Below are 17,281 nucleotides of genomic sequence, written 5' to 3'. Positions count from 1 at the left end.
GCTGCTTGCTCGGGCCTCATGGACCACGGCCTGAAGGACTCAACACGCTCTAAGAAAACCCTTCAGAATTTTGCAAACTACTTCAATCGTAGTACAGTCACGCCTACACCCTCCTGCCAAAGATCAAGTATGGAGATGAGATTTGCCCTCGACTAGCCCCTGCCCCACAGTAATCCCCTCACAACCCTCCCCCTCCCCTGGAGGGTAATCCACACCAGCCACACCTGTCCAGCCTGCTTCCCATCCTCTTTCTGCCCCTTGGACCCACATTCCCTCCGGCTGTGTGTGCTTTTCTGCCAACAATCACCCAGTTTATTATAAACCCAACATTTATTGAGAACAAAGGAAACCGGTTAGCACAGAGGCCCAATTTCAATTCATTAGACTTCAGCTGAGGGTGGGGAACAGGGACGTGGCCAGCCCTGAAGTCACCCTCCCAGGGAGGAACCAGCTCTGGGAGAGAGGGGCTGTCAGACCTCCAGGGCCTGGCTGGGATCTAACTGAGGAATGTGCGAAGGGGTAGGGGGAGAGGAGACGGTAGCACCCCCAGGTGTGGGCAGCCAAGTGGCGGAGGTGGCTGTCCAGGGTTTGGGGTGGGGGTTGTGGTCCTCTCTCAGGGGTTGACGGGGGGCAGGGAGCCGAGCTCAGGCAGCAGCTCGGGGTGGGGATCCAGGCGGGCCAGGCGGCTCTGCTCCAGGGCAATGGCCTCAGCTGAGTGCTTGCACTTCTCAGAGCCACACTGGCAGGTGAAATATTTGCTTTTGATGTCCCAGAAGCGGTCACCATAGTCAAACCTGTCAGAGAAGCACGAGAGGTCTGTGGGACCCAGACCCACTCCAAAGCACCCACCCCCATCTTTGGATGGGCTCTAAGGCCTCCTCTGTTCTCATGCACCTGCAGCACCAGCACTGCCTGGTAGCTTGTTAGAAGTGAAGAGTCTTCAGGCCCCATCCCAAACCTACTGACTCAGAATCTGTGAGGCTCAGGACTCTGTTTACAGTGACATCGGACAAGCTCTGCTCTAATCCATGCCTGGAAGCCAGGCACTCGCCAGCTGTCCGCTTTTGGTCCTGGGCTTGCTGCATCTCCCGCACCCTGGCCAAGCTGCAGGACGCCTCACCCCAGTTCCTCCCCGGCCCGGATGTCTCGGGAGCTGAAGAAGGCAATGCGTGGAAACCGCAGGTCTTGGTGCAGCATGAAGACCCGGACGGGGATGATGTTGGGGTCACACAAGTGGTTGATGAAGCGGCTGATGTTGCCGTAGTAACGGGCGTCAATGCAGTACACCTCTCCATCCTGATGGACGGGCGTCATTCATCACATCTACCACCACCCTGCTGGCTGGGCCAACCTCCCCACCCCCCTGACCACCCAGCCCCCCCCCCCCTCAGGTTTCCATCTGCTGACTGAGAGGAGGGTGGCAGAGGGATCTCCTGCCCACCTTGTTGTCTAAGTCGAAGAGATATGAATCATCCTCTCTCACATCAGCCTCAGCATCAGAGATCAGCTCGCCGACATACCTGTTGGGCAGGGAGCGGTGGTTCTGGAGGTGAGCAGGGGTTACCGGGAGCAGGTTCCAGGCCCTGTCTCTCCTCACAGCCCCAGGATTCCTCTTCCACTGTTTGTCAGCCGCCTGTGAATCTCACAGATCAACACAGCTGGGGCTGGGGTGGGCGACCCAAGGCACGGTGGGCCCCCAAGGATAGCGGACATCATCTGGGAGGGAGGGTGTGGGTGGCCTCCACCGGAAGGGGGATCAGGAGGAGGAACCTGGGGACACAGGCACGTGAGGGTACACACAGGACACACTCCCGCCAGCTGGGGTCCCACCAGACAGTCAGATCAACAGGCAGGACCGACTGAGTGGGGCCAGGGATGAGCTGGAGAAGCAGTGGTGGGGAAGTTAGAGGGAGGGGCTCGAGCCGCACCAGAGGATGACTTGGGTGAGCACGGCGGCGCCAAGCCTCTGGGGTGAAGGGATCAGTTATCTCTGGGCAGTTGGCCTGGGTGGGGAAATCTGTTCAGGCATAGACACGGGGGTCTGTGGACTAGGGATCACCCAGCAGGTGGGGGCGATGCTGGGCTGAGGACAGGAGAGGGGTGAGGACGGCAGGAAGGGATGGAGCCACAGGAGCTGTGAAGAACTGGGGGTGAGCACACCCACGTCTGGGAAGTAGAGGGAGAGGAGCTGGTGAAGAGGAAGAATGGATGGGTCGCAGGTGAGGACGGTGTCATGGGAGCCAGAGCTAAGGGGGGTGGCAGATGCCAGGAGAATGAGGACTGAGACACACGGGTCAGGGAGTGGGACTGCTGAGGGGCAGCATTAGCAGAGGGGTGAGGGTAAAGGCAGATCTGGACAGGGCTGAGCAGTGAGTGGATGATGGGGAAACTGAGGCCCAGGAGGAAGGGGTCGCTTGTCTCAGTCAAATTGAGAGATGACATGATGGAGGAAAAATGAATGGTCTCTTAAATAGGCAATTGGGGCTGGATGACTTCTTTTCTTTTCTTTTCTTCTTCTTTTTTTTAAGGCCAAAGGAGACCTAGATTTCGTTTGAAGGCCATGGAGTAAAAGCCAGGGGACAGGAAGAGGTAACGGATACTGGGAAGAGAAAGAATTGATGGATGGAGAGGCCTGAGGCCCCTGATGAGGTGGACAGAAAGGTAGCCGTTATCACCTCCATTTTGCAGACAAGAAAAATGAGGCTCAAAGAGGTTGTGAACTTGGCCAAGGACAGCCAGCTCTGTCTGTCTGTAAAACTGGGGCTTTTCCCAACCGTGGGAAGCTCGGAAATACACCGAAGGGGAGGGAAAGACGCAGGCACTGCGGTCTGGCCCGAGCGGAGGCTTGGGGATGGGGGGTCAGAGGAGGCTGGCCTGAGTGGGGGCAGCGTGAAGAGCTGGGACCCATCAGGGAGGAGGGCAAAGAGGGAGGCCTGGGAGTCAGCCGTGGCCCTGCATCCAGCCCCACGCCCCCAGGAGCCTAAGTACCCCCTCCCCACCACTCACTCGCAAATGAAAGTCCCCTGGGGGATGGTCTGCAGGGCTCGGACCCCCCAGCCCATCTTGGCTGTTCGGTAGAGCTGCAGTCGCACCCTGGGGGTGGGAGAGAGGGTGATATTCAGTGGCGTGACCTGGAAGCGCCCCGAGGGAGAGAAGGGAGAAAGGGGAGTGAGGGGAGCTGAGGGGCTGGGCCTCACTTGATGCCACTCTGCACTACCCGGTTCTTGCAGTTTCTCCAGCAGGAGCACGCCTGGTTACACTCAAAAATCAGCGGGGGCTCGATCTTGTTAAATTCCTGCAGCAGCCGCCCGTCCTGGGGTGGAAGGAGGGGAGAACAGTGGTTTCTGTGTGGTGCCCACCTCAGCTGCCCAGGACTCCCAAGACTTCACAGAAAAATCCACTGCTGACCCCAACCCAGACACAGGGAGGACAGGCTGGGGGAGGCCACATATGCTCTTAGTTTATCCAACAGGAAACACACAGCCATCGCCCTGGGTTTGCATATACCCGGGCCAGGCCCCTCTCTGTCCTGGCAACATCCTAGGAACCCCAGGTCTCGCCTCGCCCTCTTTGCTGCTTCCCCCACAGGGTAGAAGGTGAGGGACAAGGTCCCAGGGAGTTGGTGTCAGAGGCCAGCTCCCCCAAAGGAGTGGATGTGCGTTGTGTGCGGCCAGGGCGAGGGCACGTACCTTGTCATACCAGCAGCGAATGCTGAGCTGGCCACACAGGCAGTTGGAGCTGGAGCAATCATCCACGCACGTGCAGTGCTGGGGCGGGAGGTAGGGTCAGCTCACCCCCCAGAATCGGCCTTGGCCCCTCAGCTTCCAGTGCTCCCTGCCCCACAACTGCTGTCCTTTCTCTAGGGTTCCACATTGTAGGACAGTGATGGTGATGGTCCCGGGATGAGGGGGAATCAAGATGTTGCTGATGGGGGTGTCTCTAGGGCCACCATAAGCCCACGTGATACCTTCACGTGTCCTAGAAAAAGGACCCCCTCCCTAGGTGGATGCAAGCCCACACCGAAGCTCCCTTTCAGCCCCACCACCTTGGCCAGGCGCCCTCATTGGCCCACAGTGTGCCCAGCTGTACTTGGTGGCTCCGGGTGTCCCTTTGGGAGGAGGGCCCAGGGCCCTGCACTCACCTGTAGGTGGGTGATGTTGCGGTCGATGTTCATGGTGGACGTCTCGCAGTTCTCCGAGATGTACTTGTAATCCTCGGGGCAGGGCTCCCCATCCACACCGTTGACACAGGGAATGGGCACGTTCTCATAGCCCCGAGCCACGTCCCTGGCAGGAGGGGAGATGGAGCTGGGTGGCTGGAGCATGGGGTGAGGACTCCCCTAGGTGGGGAGAGGGCCGGGTGAGGGAAGAGGGTGGTTCTGGGGGTTCACTGGGGCGTGGGGAGTAAGGTTCCCAGATAAAAGGCAGGACACTCAGTGAAATCTGAATTTCAGAGTATCAAGAAACAATTTTTTAGTACAGGTATGTCCCAGATACTGCATGGGACACTCTTAATGTTAAAGAAGTATGCACTGTTCACCCGAAATTCTAATTCAGCTGGACGTTGTCTCTTTTTATTTGGTGTATCTAGTTGATGTGTGCGTGTGGCGGGCGGACGGGGGACAGAGGTGGTTTTGGGGACTCAGAGGGTTCTAGGGGTCGGGGGAGGGGGCGGGTGTCGCTCGGGGTAAAGAGAGCGCCCAGGCTCACCGGCAGATGATCTTCTCAGTGCGGATGGCCCGATTTCCCACCCCGAGCCGCAGCTTGCGGTTGAGCTGGAGTGCAAACCACACGTCAGAGCGCTCAGGGGTCAGGTCCCACGCCGTGTCCCCCTCCTTGTTCCGCAGCTCAGGGTTTGCCCCGCGTGACAGGAACAACCTGGGAGGGGACGGGAAGCCTGTGGGGTCCGGGGCTGTGAGAGGGGGCAGAGGAGTGTCCAGGTGGTGGAGGGGTGGAGGCTCACAGCACGCAGTCGTGGTAGCTCTCCCGGGCTGCAATGTGTAGGGGCGTGTCCCCGTGGTAGTTGACAGCATGGAGGTCGCAGCGGGCGTTCAGGAGAACCTCTGCGATGGCGGCGCTGCCGGTGAAGGAGGCCCAGTGCAGGCAGATGTTCTCCTCCTGTGGAGGTGGCAGGGGGAGAGGTCTGAACCCAGCCGGCACCTTGCTCAGGGGCGGGGGGCTGAACCCACCTCCCGCATCCCGACCGAACTCTCACATTGTCTGTGAGGGTGACGTCGGCGCCCCGTGTCAGCAGCATGCGGATCACCTCGATGTGCTTGTGCTCTGCGGCCCAGATGATGGGCGTCCACCCCCCACTGTCCTGTGGGTGGGGAGGGAAGGAGGAGGGTGGAGAGGCGGCTCCAGCCCTGCTCACGCAAACAGATGGGGTCAAGAGCACAGGCTCCGGAGCTAGACTCACGCTCAGAGTCCCAGCTCCACCACTCACAGGCTGTGGAGCCCTGGGCAAGTCATTTAACAGCTCTGGGTCTCAGTTTCCTCGTTTATAAAATGGGACTAGTAAGTGTCTGTTGCTCAAGGCCACGAAGTGATTTTTCACTTTTTAAAAAGTATGTATTTCCTTGGGACTTCCCTGGTGGCGCAGTGGTTAAGAATCCGCCTGCCAATGCAGGGGACACAGGTTCGAGCCCTGGTCCGGGAAGATCCCACATGCCACGGAGCAACTAAGCCCGTGCACCACACCTACTGAGCCTGCGCTCTAGAGCCCTCGAGCCACAACTACTGAGGCTGCGTGCCACAACTACTGCAACCCGCGCGCCTAGAGCCCATGCTCCGCAACGAAGAGAAGGCACCGTAATGAGAAGCCCACACACCGCAACAAAGAGTAGGCCCCGCTCGCCGCAACTAGAGAAAGCCCGCGTGCAGCAACGAAGACCCAACACAGCCAATAAATAAATACATAAATAAATAAATGAATTTTTAAAAAATAAAAAATTAAAATAAAAAATACATATTTCCTCGATCTGCCCACTCAAAAGTCCTAGAAGCAGGGACCCAACAACAATGACCACCCCTAGGTACACAGACTGTAGTCTCTAAAAAATATTTCCCATTTAAAGGAACCAGAGTTCCTTAGAGAAATGGTAGATTCTGAGTCTGGGGCAGGATAGGTGCTGAAAAGGATGCTCTCAAAGGCCACTGGGTCATTTCAGAAGCCACAGGAGCCTATGGCAAGGGGCTTCTTCTGGACAAAGGACAGAACAATTCAAAGATCAAGAAGAGCACCCCAATGTTCACTGCAGCACTGTTTACAACAGCCAGGACAAGGAAGCAACCTAAGTGTCCATCAACAGAGAAATAGATAAAGAAGATGTGGCACATATATACAATGGAATATTACTCAGCCATAAAAAGGAACAAAATTGGGTAATTTGTGGAGACATGGATGGACCTAGAGAGTGTCATACAGAGTGGGGGAAATCAGAAAGAGAAAAACAAGCGTCGTATATTAACGCATATATGTGGAACCTACAAAAATGGTATAGATGATGTTTGCAAAGCAGAAATAGAGACACAGACGTAGAGAACAAACATGTGGATACCAAGGGGAGGGTGTGAGGAACTGGGAGATTGGGATTGACACATATACGCTATTGATACTATGTATAAAATAGACAACTAATGAGGACATACTGCAGAGCACAGGGAACTCTACCTAACACACTGTGGTGACCTAACTGGGAAGGAAATCTAAATAAGACGGGATATATGTGTATATATAGCTGATTCATTTTGTTGTACAGTAGAAACTAACACAACATTGTAAAGCAACTATACTCCAATAAAAATTAATTATATAAAAAACCCCCAAAGATCAAGAAGAATGACACAGACTAAAACACCTCCAACACGTGAAAAACTGAGTTAGTAAGGAATCTCACTGGACAGTTCCAGAGATTAAGGCCACAACTCATTTTGAAAACTGATAAAGAGAAAAAAGAAAGAAACAGAAGAGAATGAAGAAAAATACAAATGAAGGGGGGAAAAGAGATGGAGACAGACTGGAACAGTGTGAAATGCAGGGAAAGGGTCAGAGGTCCGATGAGGGAGAAAGGGGACCTGAAGCCTGAGGCTGAGGCAAGGACCCCAGGGGGCTGGGCTGGAAGCCCGGCCGCTGACCTGGGCGTTGACGTCCACCTGTCCCGTGCTGAGCAGCAGGCTGACCATCTCCAGATTCCCAATTTTGGCTGCGTGGTGGAGGCAGGTGGAGCCGTCTTCCTCCTGAGGGCGATGCAGGCAGATGAGCCGGCTGGCTGGCACCTCGAGCCCGGGCCCTGAGCCCTGGCCCTGGCCTGCCCGGCTGCGCACCTTGCTGTAGACGCAGCCCCCGCGCTGCACCATGTAGCGAGCCACCTCCAGGTGGTTGTTCACCACGGCCTCCATCAGCGGCGTCCGCTGCTGCTTGTCCACAGCATTGATGTTCGCTCCAGCCTGCAAGGAGGGGGCACGCGGGCTGGCACCAGGGAGGGGCTGGGCAGGGGAGGGGATCCTAGGGCTGGGCCCACGCTGACCTGCAGCAGTACGTGGCAGATCTCCACAGAGCCCTTCTGGGCAGCCGCGTGCAGGGGCGTGCGCTTGCTCTGCTGGTCGCTCTGGAAGTTGGGGTCCAGGTTGTCCACTGCGGGGTGGGCCCACCACACCGGGAGAGGGAGGGACAGGTGGTGAGCAAGCTAGGGGGCGGGTGGCACCTCCTCCAGGAAGGTTTCTCAGGGCCCCAACCTGAGTCAGGGGCCCCTCCTGGGCCTTCTTTGTGCTCACCTCCACTGCAGCACGGCACTGATCAGAGCAAGAAGTTACGAGCACCAGCTCTGCCTGAGTTCAAATGGCCCTGCCCCTGCCCCTTAGTGCTGCTGTGCACCGGGCAAGGTAGTTAACCTCTCTGGGCCTCCGCTGGGAAGATTTAAGTGAGTGAACGTGCATAAGCACTCAGAACAGTCCCCAGTCCCCATCATCACGGGTTATTCCCCCACCACACTAAGTCCTTCAGGGCAAGGACGACGTCCCTCATTGCTGCCCTCCTGGCCCCGAGTCCAGTGACTGGTACATAATCGACGCTCAGGCAGGGTTTGCTGAACGAAGGAGTGGAATACTCACACAGCATCAGGATCACCTTCTGCAGCTCCCCTTGCTTCACGGACAGGTACAGCTGCCGGGGGTGGAAACGGAGTTTCTTCCGCCTGCCATGGTGAGGGAGGGAGAGGGGGTTGACTCCCCAGATTCAAGCATCGGTCCCCACACCTGCAGCTCCACACTTCCAGCCCCAGTCCTAGCTGCTGTGCCCGAGGGCAACCCCTACTCACCTCTCTGACTCCTGGATGACCAGGGCCTTTTCCAGGGCCTCCCGGCCTGGGCCAGGTGGCAGACCCACAGCTGAGAGGCAGCCCCCATTGGGCAGGGTTAGGGAGGGCCCCGAGCTGTCGATGGTGTCAGCCAGGGGGTCACAGGGTGGACGCCGGGGCTCCCCCTGTCCTCGCATCCGGGCACTGTGGGAGAAGGTGTGAATGTTCAGGGGAGACGGGGACTGGGGCAGGGAGCAGACAGAAGGGAAGGGCAAAGCCAGTACCTGGGCTGGGAAGTGTCCGCTCTCCCAGGGGCATCCTGGGCCAGGGGCGGGGGGGCAGGGGCTGCAGTGCCAGCCGGTGGGGTCACCCCTTCCCCCCGGGGGATGGTCACCTCCTGGGCCTCAGATGCATCCTCCCCACAGTGGGGACAGAAGACCATCCCGTTCAGCTGGGACACACAGGCCTTGTGGAAGCGGTGGGCCACTCGGAAGTCGGGGTGACACTCCAGGAAGGTGCCCTGGGGGCAGGAAAACAATGTGGCCAGGCTCTGGGAGCCCCTACCCCCATGGGGCATGCTGCCTGTCTGCCCCACTGGTCACTCACCGCCGTGCAGAAGTAGCCACAGCCTGGGCAGCAGTGGTGTTTGACCATGCGGGCGCGGTGGGTCTCACAGAGCACCATCAGTGCCACGCGGCTGGATGGCCTCATGGTCTCCCGCTTGAGGATTGCAGCGTTGCAGCCCGATAGCTGTGCGCAGTGAGGATGGGTGACAAGAGGTGAGGCTGGGTTCTGGGGCTGGATGCCCTGGCAACTCACCTACCAGCCCACAGGCCCACCTCTCCATCCACACTCTCCGTGGCCATGCACTTGTGCCCCGCTCTCTCGCTGATGCGGTCTATCTTGGGTGCCTCCATGCGGCAGCTGCAGAGGGGCAATTCCTCAAACCCACGCTCTGTCTCCAGCGAAGATGTGTCATTGGACACCCCTTGGATGGAGGAAAGAGGGAGCTGAGGGAGGCCCAGCTTCTCACCCACTGGGACCCCTCCTGGGGCCTCTCACCCCCGCCCTGACTTTCCCTCCGTGCTCCAGAATCCCCAAAGTCTGGCCATGGACACCCCAGCTCCAGCGGGGTTCCCCTCCTCCCCATTCCCTCCGGCCCCGAGGGTGCCCCCTAGTGGCTCCCTATCCCGGCAATTGGCAATTTACCAGCGTGGTTGGGAGAGAGGGTCCCCTCGCTGGGCAGCTCCAGGGACCCCAGAGGGACCTCCATGTACTCACTGGGGCCTGAGGAGCCCACACCATTCACTCCTGACACAGAGACAGAGAGAGTGAGAGTGCGAGCTCACAGGTGCCTGGATGCGGGGGTACATGCGGGTGTGCATGCTGAGCGTGTGTGTGCATGCATGATCTCTGGGGGCCGGGAGGGGGCTGGAGGAGGGGACCCCAAAACAGAGGAGCCTTCTCACCTCGTGGCTCCTTGGCCCTCGGAGGCTCCCGCTTCCGCCGTTTCCGTGATGGCTTCACCCACGGGCTGTCCTTCCGCCATTTCTTTTTGGCTTTGCGCCGGCCACTGGAACCACTCTGCGGAGGAGGAAGAGCGTTAAAGAGCCTGGCTCTCAGCCCATAGCCCCCTCCTTTGAGGACTCAGACCTCCGTCCCCAAAGCCCAGCCTCCAGTTCTACCCTGTCAGACTGATTGCCTGACTCTTCATCTTCCTCTTCTTCTTCCTCTTCCTCCTCCTCCTCTTCCTCCTCCTCTTCTTCCTCCTCCTCCTCCTCCTCTTCCTCACTCAGTTGTTCAGCCAGAGCTTCGACCTCAGACTGGAAGAGAGGCAAAGGGGGGCTGAAGAAACAGTGAACCCCCCAGGCCACAGCTCTCTGCTGGGGGGAACCTGGGAGAGAGGCAGAGCAGGACACATCCGACCCCCGGGCCTCAGAGAACGAGGTGGGATCAAGAAAACAACAATTCTCCACGGATGGCTCCCTGGTGACGATGAGTGTGAACAGGAAAGGAAGGAAAGGGTTGGACACAGAGAGGGGGTGTAGCATATTATACTGTAATAAAAAATAAGGTGCTATGGTGACATGCAGCAACGTGATGAATCTTGGCAACATAATAGTAAACAGGAAAAGAAAGGAATACATTCTAGATAACAAACGTATAGTATGAGATTCTTGATGGAAGTTCACAAAGAGGCAAGACTGAAAATACTAAATGAAAAACTAATTTGAGGGGCTTCTCTGGTGGCGCAGTGGTTAAGAATCTGCCTGCCAATGCAGGGGACATGGGTTTGAATCCTGGTCCGGGAAGATCTCACACGCTGTGGAGCAACTAAGCCCGTGCGCCACAACTACTGAGCCTGTGCTCTAGAGCCCGCGAGCCACAACTTCTGAGACCACGTACCACAACTACTGAAGCCCGTGCACCTAGAGTCCGTGCTCTGCAAGAAGAGAACCCTCCGCGATGAGAAGCCCGCACACTGCAACAAAGCGTAGCCCCCGCTCGTGGCAATTAGAGAAAGCTCGCGCGCAGCAACGAAGACCCAACACAGCCAAAGATTAAAAAAAAAAAACAAAAAAAACAACTAGAAACACTATAATGAAGTCAGGCTGACATCTCCTGAATCCACTGATCTTAACTTCACTAATAAAAGACCAGGGCTTCCCTGGTGGCGCAGTGGTTGAGAGTCCGCCTGCCAATGCAGGGAACACGGGTTCGTGCCCCGGTCCGGGAGGATCCCACGTGCCGCGGAGCGGCTGGGCCCGTGAGCCGTGGCCACAGAGCCTGCGCGTCCGGAGCCTGCCCTCCGCAACGGGAGAAGCCACGACAGTGAGAGGCCCGCATACCAAAAAAAAAATAAAAAAAAAAATAAGTAAATAAAAGACCAAATGTTCCACGCCTGATGTGATGCAACATTGGGCAGAGAGTTATGTGTTAATTCCCACCCAATCAGCCAACTCCTTAAGGTGAAGAATTCTGTAGGATAACCGACTTGGTTTCTTCAATAAATAAATGGCAAGGTTTTTTTTGGTTTTTGTTTTTTTAAAATAGGGAATCTACATCAAGAGAGACCTAAGACAAATAATCAAATCAATGTGTGGACCTCACTGAAACCTGACAGACGAAAACTCATTTAAGAAACAACCGAGAAGGGCTTCCCTGGTGGCGCAGTGGTTGAGAGTCCGCCTGCCAATGCAGGGGACATGGGATCGTGCCCGGTCCGGGAGGATCCCACGTGCCACAGAGCAGCTGGGGCCGTGAGCCATGGTCGCTGATCCTGCGTGACCGGAGCCTGTGCTCCGCAACGCGAGAGGCCACAACAGTGAGAGGCCCACGTACCGCAAAAAAAAAAAAAAAAAATAATAATAATAAAATAAAAAATAAAAAAAATAAAAAAGAAACCACCGAGAAAATGTGAAGACCGACTGGTAGCAAGGTGATGGTGTTAAAGCATCATTTGTAGGGACTTCCCTGGTGGTCCAGTGGAAGGGCTCCCCGCTTCCACTGCAGGGGGCATGGGTTTGATCCCTGGCTGGGGAACTATGATCCCCACATACCGCACGGCGGAAAAAGAAAATTATTTGTAAATTTTTTAAAAACAGAAAGAGGTCTTATGCTTAGATATACTTGTGGAAATATTTCTAGATAAAATGATATGGTATCTGCGATTTGCTGTGAAATAATCCAGTAAGTGTGGGTGTTGGGGAGAAATAGATGAGTCAAGATCAGCTGTGTATTGATAATCCTTGGAGCTGGGTGATGGCTACCTGGAGGCTCGCTTTTGTGTATATTTGAAAGTTTCCACGATAAAATGAATGAAAAGCAAAACAGGCAAGACTAAGCATTATGCTGCATGGACAAACGTATATGTGAAATAAAACCAAACAAGGAGCAAAGAAATAAACAAGCAAACAAACAACAAATAAACCATAAAATGGGATGTTAAACCCAAAGTCCAGGATGGTGATTATCACTGTGGAGAGGGGCAAGGGGATGGTATGGGGTAGAGCACACACTGGAAGTGTTACAGACAGTATGGGGCAGTGAGTTAGTGGGTGTTCAGAAAAGGAAAGAGAGAAGAAAGTGGGGCAGGAAAGACTGGAGAGCAAGCCCTGGACGTGGGGGAGCGCTGGCCGGGAGGGCGGCTGGCTCCCTCTCACCTTGCTGTCAGAGTCCACCCGCTCATCCACAGAGTAGGAATCGTAGTAGAGGCTGAAGTCATCCCCCACCACCGTTTCCCACTCCTCCAGGGACCCGGGGTCCCCCTTCTCCAGGGTCACTTCTCTCGAACCCCGTGCAGAGCCCAACTCCTCTGACTAGAAAAAGATTTAAAGAAAAAAATTGAAGTTGCTCGCACTCCCTCACCAACACCCCATTTCCCTTGAGGGTGAGATGGAGTCCCAGCTCCTAGGATCCCTCAGAGCAGCCCCCCAGGTGGAGAGGCCCAGGCCCTGTTCCCTGCCTCTCCTGCAGGGCTCACCAGGCCACCTCCTGAGTTCAGCTTCCTCCTTTTGGCCACATCTGGAAGGAGAGAGAGAAAGGAGTGAGGCCCGTACTCTAAACACTTAGCACAGGCCATAGCAAGCCGCAGGTAGGTGGGGGGTGGGACTGACCTGAGGTCACCTTCCCCAGAGAGTGCACATCATCACTCATGCGGAAATGCTGCACTTCAGGGGGCCGCTTCTCAGGGACTGGGGGCTGGGGGCAGAGAGGGAGCACACTTAGGATCAGGGAGCATCTATGATTCTGCCTGGATTAGCTTAGAGCCAGCCCCAGGGGTGGGGTGGGGTGGTGAGCCACACCCTCAAAAATGCCATCTGAAGTTCCGTGCCAATAATAAGAACTGTGTCAAGCACATCCCACATCTAACACTGATGCCAAGAGCCCTAAAAACACTGTCATAAAGCTTCTGAGGTTCTGGGGCTCTTGTCATTTCCCTCCTCGGACATTTCTGTAGCCCTCAGCTCCTTCCCAGTAGAGATTCCTAGTAAAACCTTTAAAACAGCAGGGGCAGTTTCAAAGAAGGGAGAAGTTCCCTTGGGGCCTGCTTTGAGGTAGAAAAGAAAAGCGGTTTGAAGTTAATCTAGTCATTATCATAACAATAATTAAGACATTAACTACATAATTAACTCTTTAACATTAGTGTCTTCTACTCCCCTCTGCCTAAAAATGTAAACCTCGGGAAGATAGAAACCTGTCTGCTCCAGATTAAGCCCCAGTAGAGAAAGTGACACACAGTAGCTCCTTGATAAATATATGAAGCAGTGACTGGATAAGACCTGAAAATAAATTGTAAAAAAGCAGCCCACAAGAGGATTACGGTTAATTACCCCGTCTCTCCCACACCCACAAACTTCCCCCTAAGCCTCACCTGTCCATTTCCTGGTTTGGACATGGTTTTCCTGGCTCGATGGACCTTGGGCTGCCCCTCCGGGCTGGCTGTGGCCGGAGGGGGTTCAGGCCCTGCTGCTGTTGCCCCCTGGGCCCCCGGCATACTCAGCAGCCTCATAGCCAAACTCTGGACTGATGGGGGTGATTTTCCGGCCCCTGTCATCGACATCTTGGCTCGGCTGGGACAAGCACCCCCCTTACTGGGGGAAGACGGGAATGACTTCGTGGCATGGCCTGAAAAACACAGGCAAGCAGGCAGGAGACAAGATAAGAGGGAAGGCAAAGTCAGAAAATGCCCCACCTCACCCCCAGGCTCCCTGGCCTCTCACCCATCAGGATGCGGCCCCCATGAAGGTCCCCATCTCCCTCGAGATTCTCGGGTTCATCCCCAATGAGTGGTGTGGCCCCTACAGGGGTGTCAGCCCCCTCTTCGCCGACGGTGACCGTGACAGAGGCTGGGGATGAGGGGCCAGCAGTCTCCAGGGAGTCGGGGTTGGCCTTGGGCAGGATCTCCTCACTACGAGGGGTGTCCCCCAAAGAGCCATGAACTGTAATGGAAGAGAAAAAGTTCAGGGCTAAGGGCTCAAGAGATCCTGTGTTGGGGAAGGTGAAGGTCCAACTGGGCCTGTTTCTGCTGCACTCACCTCTCTCGGTGGCTCCTCTGGGCTCCTTCTCCAGCACCAGCGCCCCCATCTCAGCGGGGGCCTCCCCCTGGGAGGGGACACAAGGGATAGGAGAGCTAGTCAGTCCCGTAGTAAGTTGAGGGGCCCAGGACGCCTGAGCCCTGGGAAGAGACAGGAGGCTCCGGGGCCTACCTCTTCCTCTATGGGCCCCCCCTCTTCCGCGGCCACGGCTGCCCGGAGGGGCCGCACGACCCCTCCCCCGGGCCCGCATCAGCCCCCTCCCTCTCGGTAGACCCCGTATCTCAGGGGCCGAGAAGAGAGGAGGGGGAGGGGGCGGGGCCTCCGCACCCCGGCCCCGCCCCCTCCTCCCGGCTGCACGCGCCTCTCCCCCTTTGTCCCCCAGGCCGCGGGGACCCCGGGCACCAACCCCTCCAGCACCCACTGCCCCCCAGCCCGGTGGACGGCCCCTCGTGCCCCTCGCGCGTGTTCCTGGGGCGCCGGCGCCCGCTGCCCACTCGGGGGCAGCCAGCGGCTGCACGCGCGCCTCGGTGCCCACTCCCCCCACCTCCCACCCCCTGGTCCCCTCATCCGCCCCCGGTGCTGGCCCTCCGGATTGCTGCAAGTCTCGCCCGGGCCCCCCGGCCCCGATGCACCCCCGGAGCATTGCACGGGCGCGCGCTTCCCCCGGGCGCGCGCGCGGGCATGCACCCGCCTCTCCCCCTCCCCTTCCGCACCTCGGCGGTCGCCGCCGCTACAGCTCCCGCCGCCGCCGCCATCGCCGCTTGCGCGGGGGGCCGAGCCGGCGCGCGGCCGCCCCGGGTCACGTGGGCGAGGAGGGAGGGCTAGGAGGAGCCTTAAAGGAGCCACTACGCGCTTTCTGGCCATTTTCCCCCAAGAGCGGCCTCAGAGATGGCAGTTCCTGTTCTAACCTGGGGGCTGCAGGGGAGAATTCCTGCCATTCCTGGCCTCAGCTCAGCTGGGAACCGAAGGCGAGGCACGCCTGGGTCCAGGTGTGGCTTCTCCATCTGCCACCTGGCTTTAGGTAACTAGCGGAGCGATTGAGCCTCCCGGCTCTCGGCAGTGGCTGTATTTCCAGTCCTGCCCATGTGTGCTTCTCCCGCTTCTGGTTGCTTTCTACCTTCTGGGTCACTAGATAGAAGACTCGGCCTCAGTTTTGGCCTCGCTTCTCTAACGAGCAAGAAGGGAGCGATGGGGACGCGCGGAGGACACCTTTACTCTTGGCTGGTTCTAGCATGCAGTTTCACGTGTCCCCTGGAGCAGCGATCCCTTTTGAAAACCTGGGGCTAAATGTCTCTTCCATTTATGCCAGACATGTCACGCCACCACATGCACTAGAGATCCAGGTAAGTCCCCAGAGGCCCAAGTCATTACTGTCTGGTAACACTCTAATAAGTAAACTTTTTTTGCCAAACACTTCACAAGCATAGGCACTCCGTTGGTCATAGCCCAGCCGACAGTGGAAGTATGAGTGATATTACACCAGGACACACAACTTTGAGAGCAGTATTTAGAGTACCACCTCTTTAGATATTACATCTGGCCAAAGTTTGGAAAATATCTGTATTTCACATGCGATATTTGACACAGGCAAGTGGATAGAGTAGAGGGCACCTGAGGCCAATTCAAGGCCTTCTGGGAACTGTAGTTCTCTTCGGTTAAGAACTATTCCAGAGCTTTCTGGGAATTGTAGTCTTCTCCGCATCCTAACCCAGTGGTTTTTATCTTTCTTCAGGACAGTAACCCGTTCCCCAGACCAAAAACGCCCAAACACAGGCTCCAGCTTACAATTTTGGCGGACACAATGATAACACCTATACCCCATCCCTAACCCTGATACCAGACTCCTCAACTAGAGTAGGTCATTTGTTAACACCTCCGCCAAACAATCACGGAACACTTGTGCTGTGAGGTATCTGCCAGGAGTTGAGGATGCAGAACTGGGAGGGTCTCTGGCCAGAGGAGCCCACTTGTCACACTCCCCTTACCCTCTCAAGGCTCCTTCAGGCATGAGACCTGCATGAGTTGTGTCCTCTGGGTACTTAGAAAATGGCATCAGAGGGTGAGGTGGTCTAGGGTGGGTTAGTCACTTACACGCAGTTGCCAGATAGAGTATAAAGAAAAAAAAGCTGTTTTTTTTTTTTTTATTTTGTGGAAAACAAAAGCAGAAAAACTAAAACCCCAAACTCCAGAAAAAATCCTAAAAAATACGTTTTGTTTTCTTAAAAAATACTGTGTTAAGTCTCTACTCCTCTCCCTCCCCCACCGCAACAGCCCTCCTTGCCGCCTCTCATCTCAGTGCCCTACCCCCCACCCCCACCACTATTCGTAGTTCCTGCTATTGTACCCCCCTTCCCAATATCTACCCAGGATGCTCACCCCCATATTCTCTTACCTGCCATCTTCCTTTGTTCTCTCTAGAATTTTGGTGAGCCTTGTACCTATCCCATTTCCCCAGCATGCAAGAACTGTCTCCCCCTTCCTTTTCCGGAATTCAATAATCCTTTCCCCCTACCACTCCCTCTCCCAAGGATCTAGTCCAAGCAGGAGCAGGTAAGCTGCCTCCTGCCAAATTCCCTCCCAATTCCCACCCACCCACCCCCTACCTCAAGAAATGCCAGAACCTCTTCCTGGGCAGCCGTAGCCAGGAATAAAATATTTTCCAGTCTTTTTCCCTCCTCATCCCATAGGACGTTTTCCCTCCCTCCACATATCCATGCACCTCCAAGAGAAGAAAATCTTTCTCTGGGACCCCCTATTCCCTTGGCCTTCTCAAAGAACTCTCTCCCTGTCCATCCTTTTCTTCTGAAGGGGCAGGGTCTTCTCTCTAAGGAATCTTCGGCCCCTCCCTCAGGATGTGTGTGTCTGCTCAGGCTCCCCACCGCACCTGCCTGCCCCTGCTCTCCAAACCCCCCTATTCTCCTGGACCAAGGAGCCCCCTTCCCCCCGC

General features: G+C 56.3%; 1 protein-coding gene across 9 annotated transcripts; it reads right to left on the bottom strand.

The window, feature by feature from the left end:
• Positions 1-311: 311 nt before the first annotated feature.
• On the bottom strand, positions 312-15,124 carry EHMT2 (euchromatic histone lysine methyltransferase 2). Of its 9 annotated transcripts, XM_059077448.2 has the most exons (28): positions 15,048-15,115; positions 14,335-14,401; positions 14,020-14,238; positions 13,671-13,924; positions 12,913-12,997; positions 12,780-12,820; positions 12,460-12,615; positions 9,982-10,119; positions 9,766-9,880; positions 9,506-9,607; positions 9,136-9,284; positions 8,903-9,046; positions 8,581-8,816; positions 8,318-8,500; positions 8,112-8,194; positions 7,529-7,635; positions 7,326-7,448; positions 7,137-7,238; positions 5,215-5,319; positions 4,963-5,117; positions 4,710-4,877; positions 4,142-4,286; positions 3,690-3,767; positions 3,198-3,313; positions 3,007-3,093; positions 1,442-1,520; positions 1,121-1,296; positions 312-794 (listed from the first exon to the last, which is right to left on the bottom strand). In XM_059077448.2, the coding sequence occupies exons 1-28, from the start codon at positions 15,087-15,089 to the stop codon at positions 614-616; spliced, it is 3,636 nt and encodes a 1,211-aa protein (XP_058933431.1). In that variant the 5' UTR covers positions 15,090-15,115; the 3' UTR covers positions 312-613. The 9 variants fall into 9 exon arrangements, with proteins under 9 accessions (XP_058933431.1, XP_058933433.1, XP_058933430.1 ...); XM_059077450.2 differs by lacking the exon at positions 9,506-9,607 and having other exon boundaries at positions 15,048-15,108; XM_059077447.1 differs by lacking the exon at positions 15,048-15,115 and having other exon boundaries at positions 14,335-14,977.
• Positions 15,125-17,281: the final 2,157 nt, after the last annotated feature.

The sequence above is a fragment of the Kogia breviceps genome, chromosome 10, assembly GCF_026419965.1.
Source record: "Kogia breviceps isolate mKogBre1 chromosome 10, mKogBre1 haplotype 1, whole genome shotgun sequence".
Classification (NCBI taxonomy): domain Eukaryota; kingdom Metazoa; phylum Chordata; class Mammalia; order Artiodactyla; family Physeteridae; genus Kogia; species Kogia breviceps.
Note: the sequence above shows the minus strand (reverse complement) of the source record. Positions and strands in the feature narration are given on the sequence as shown.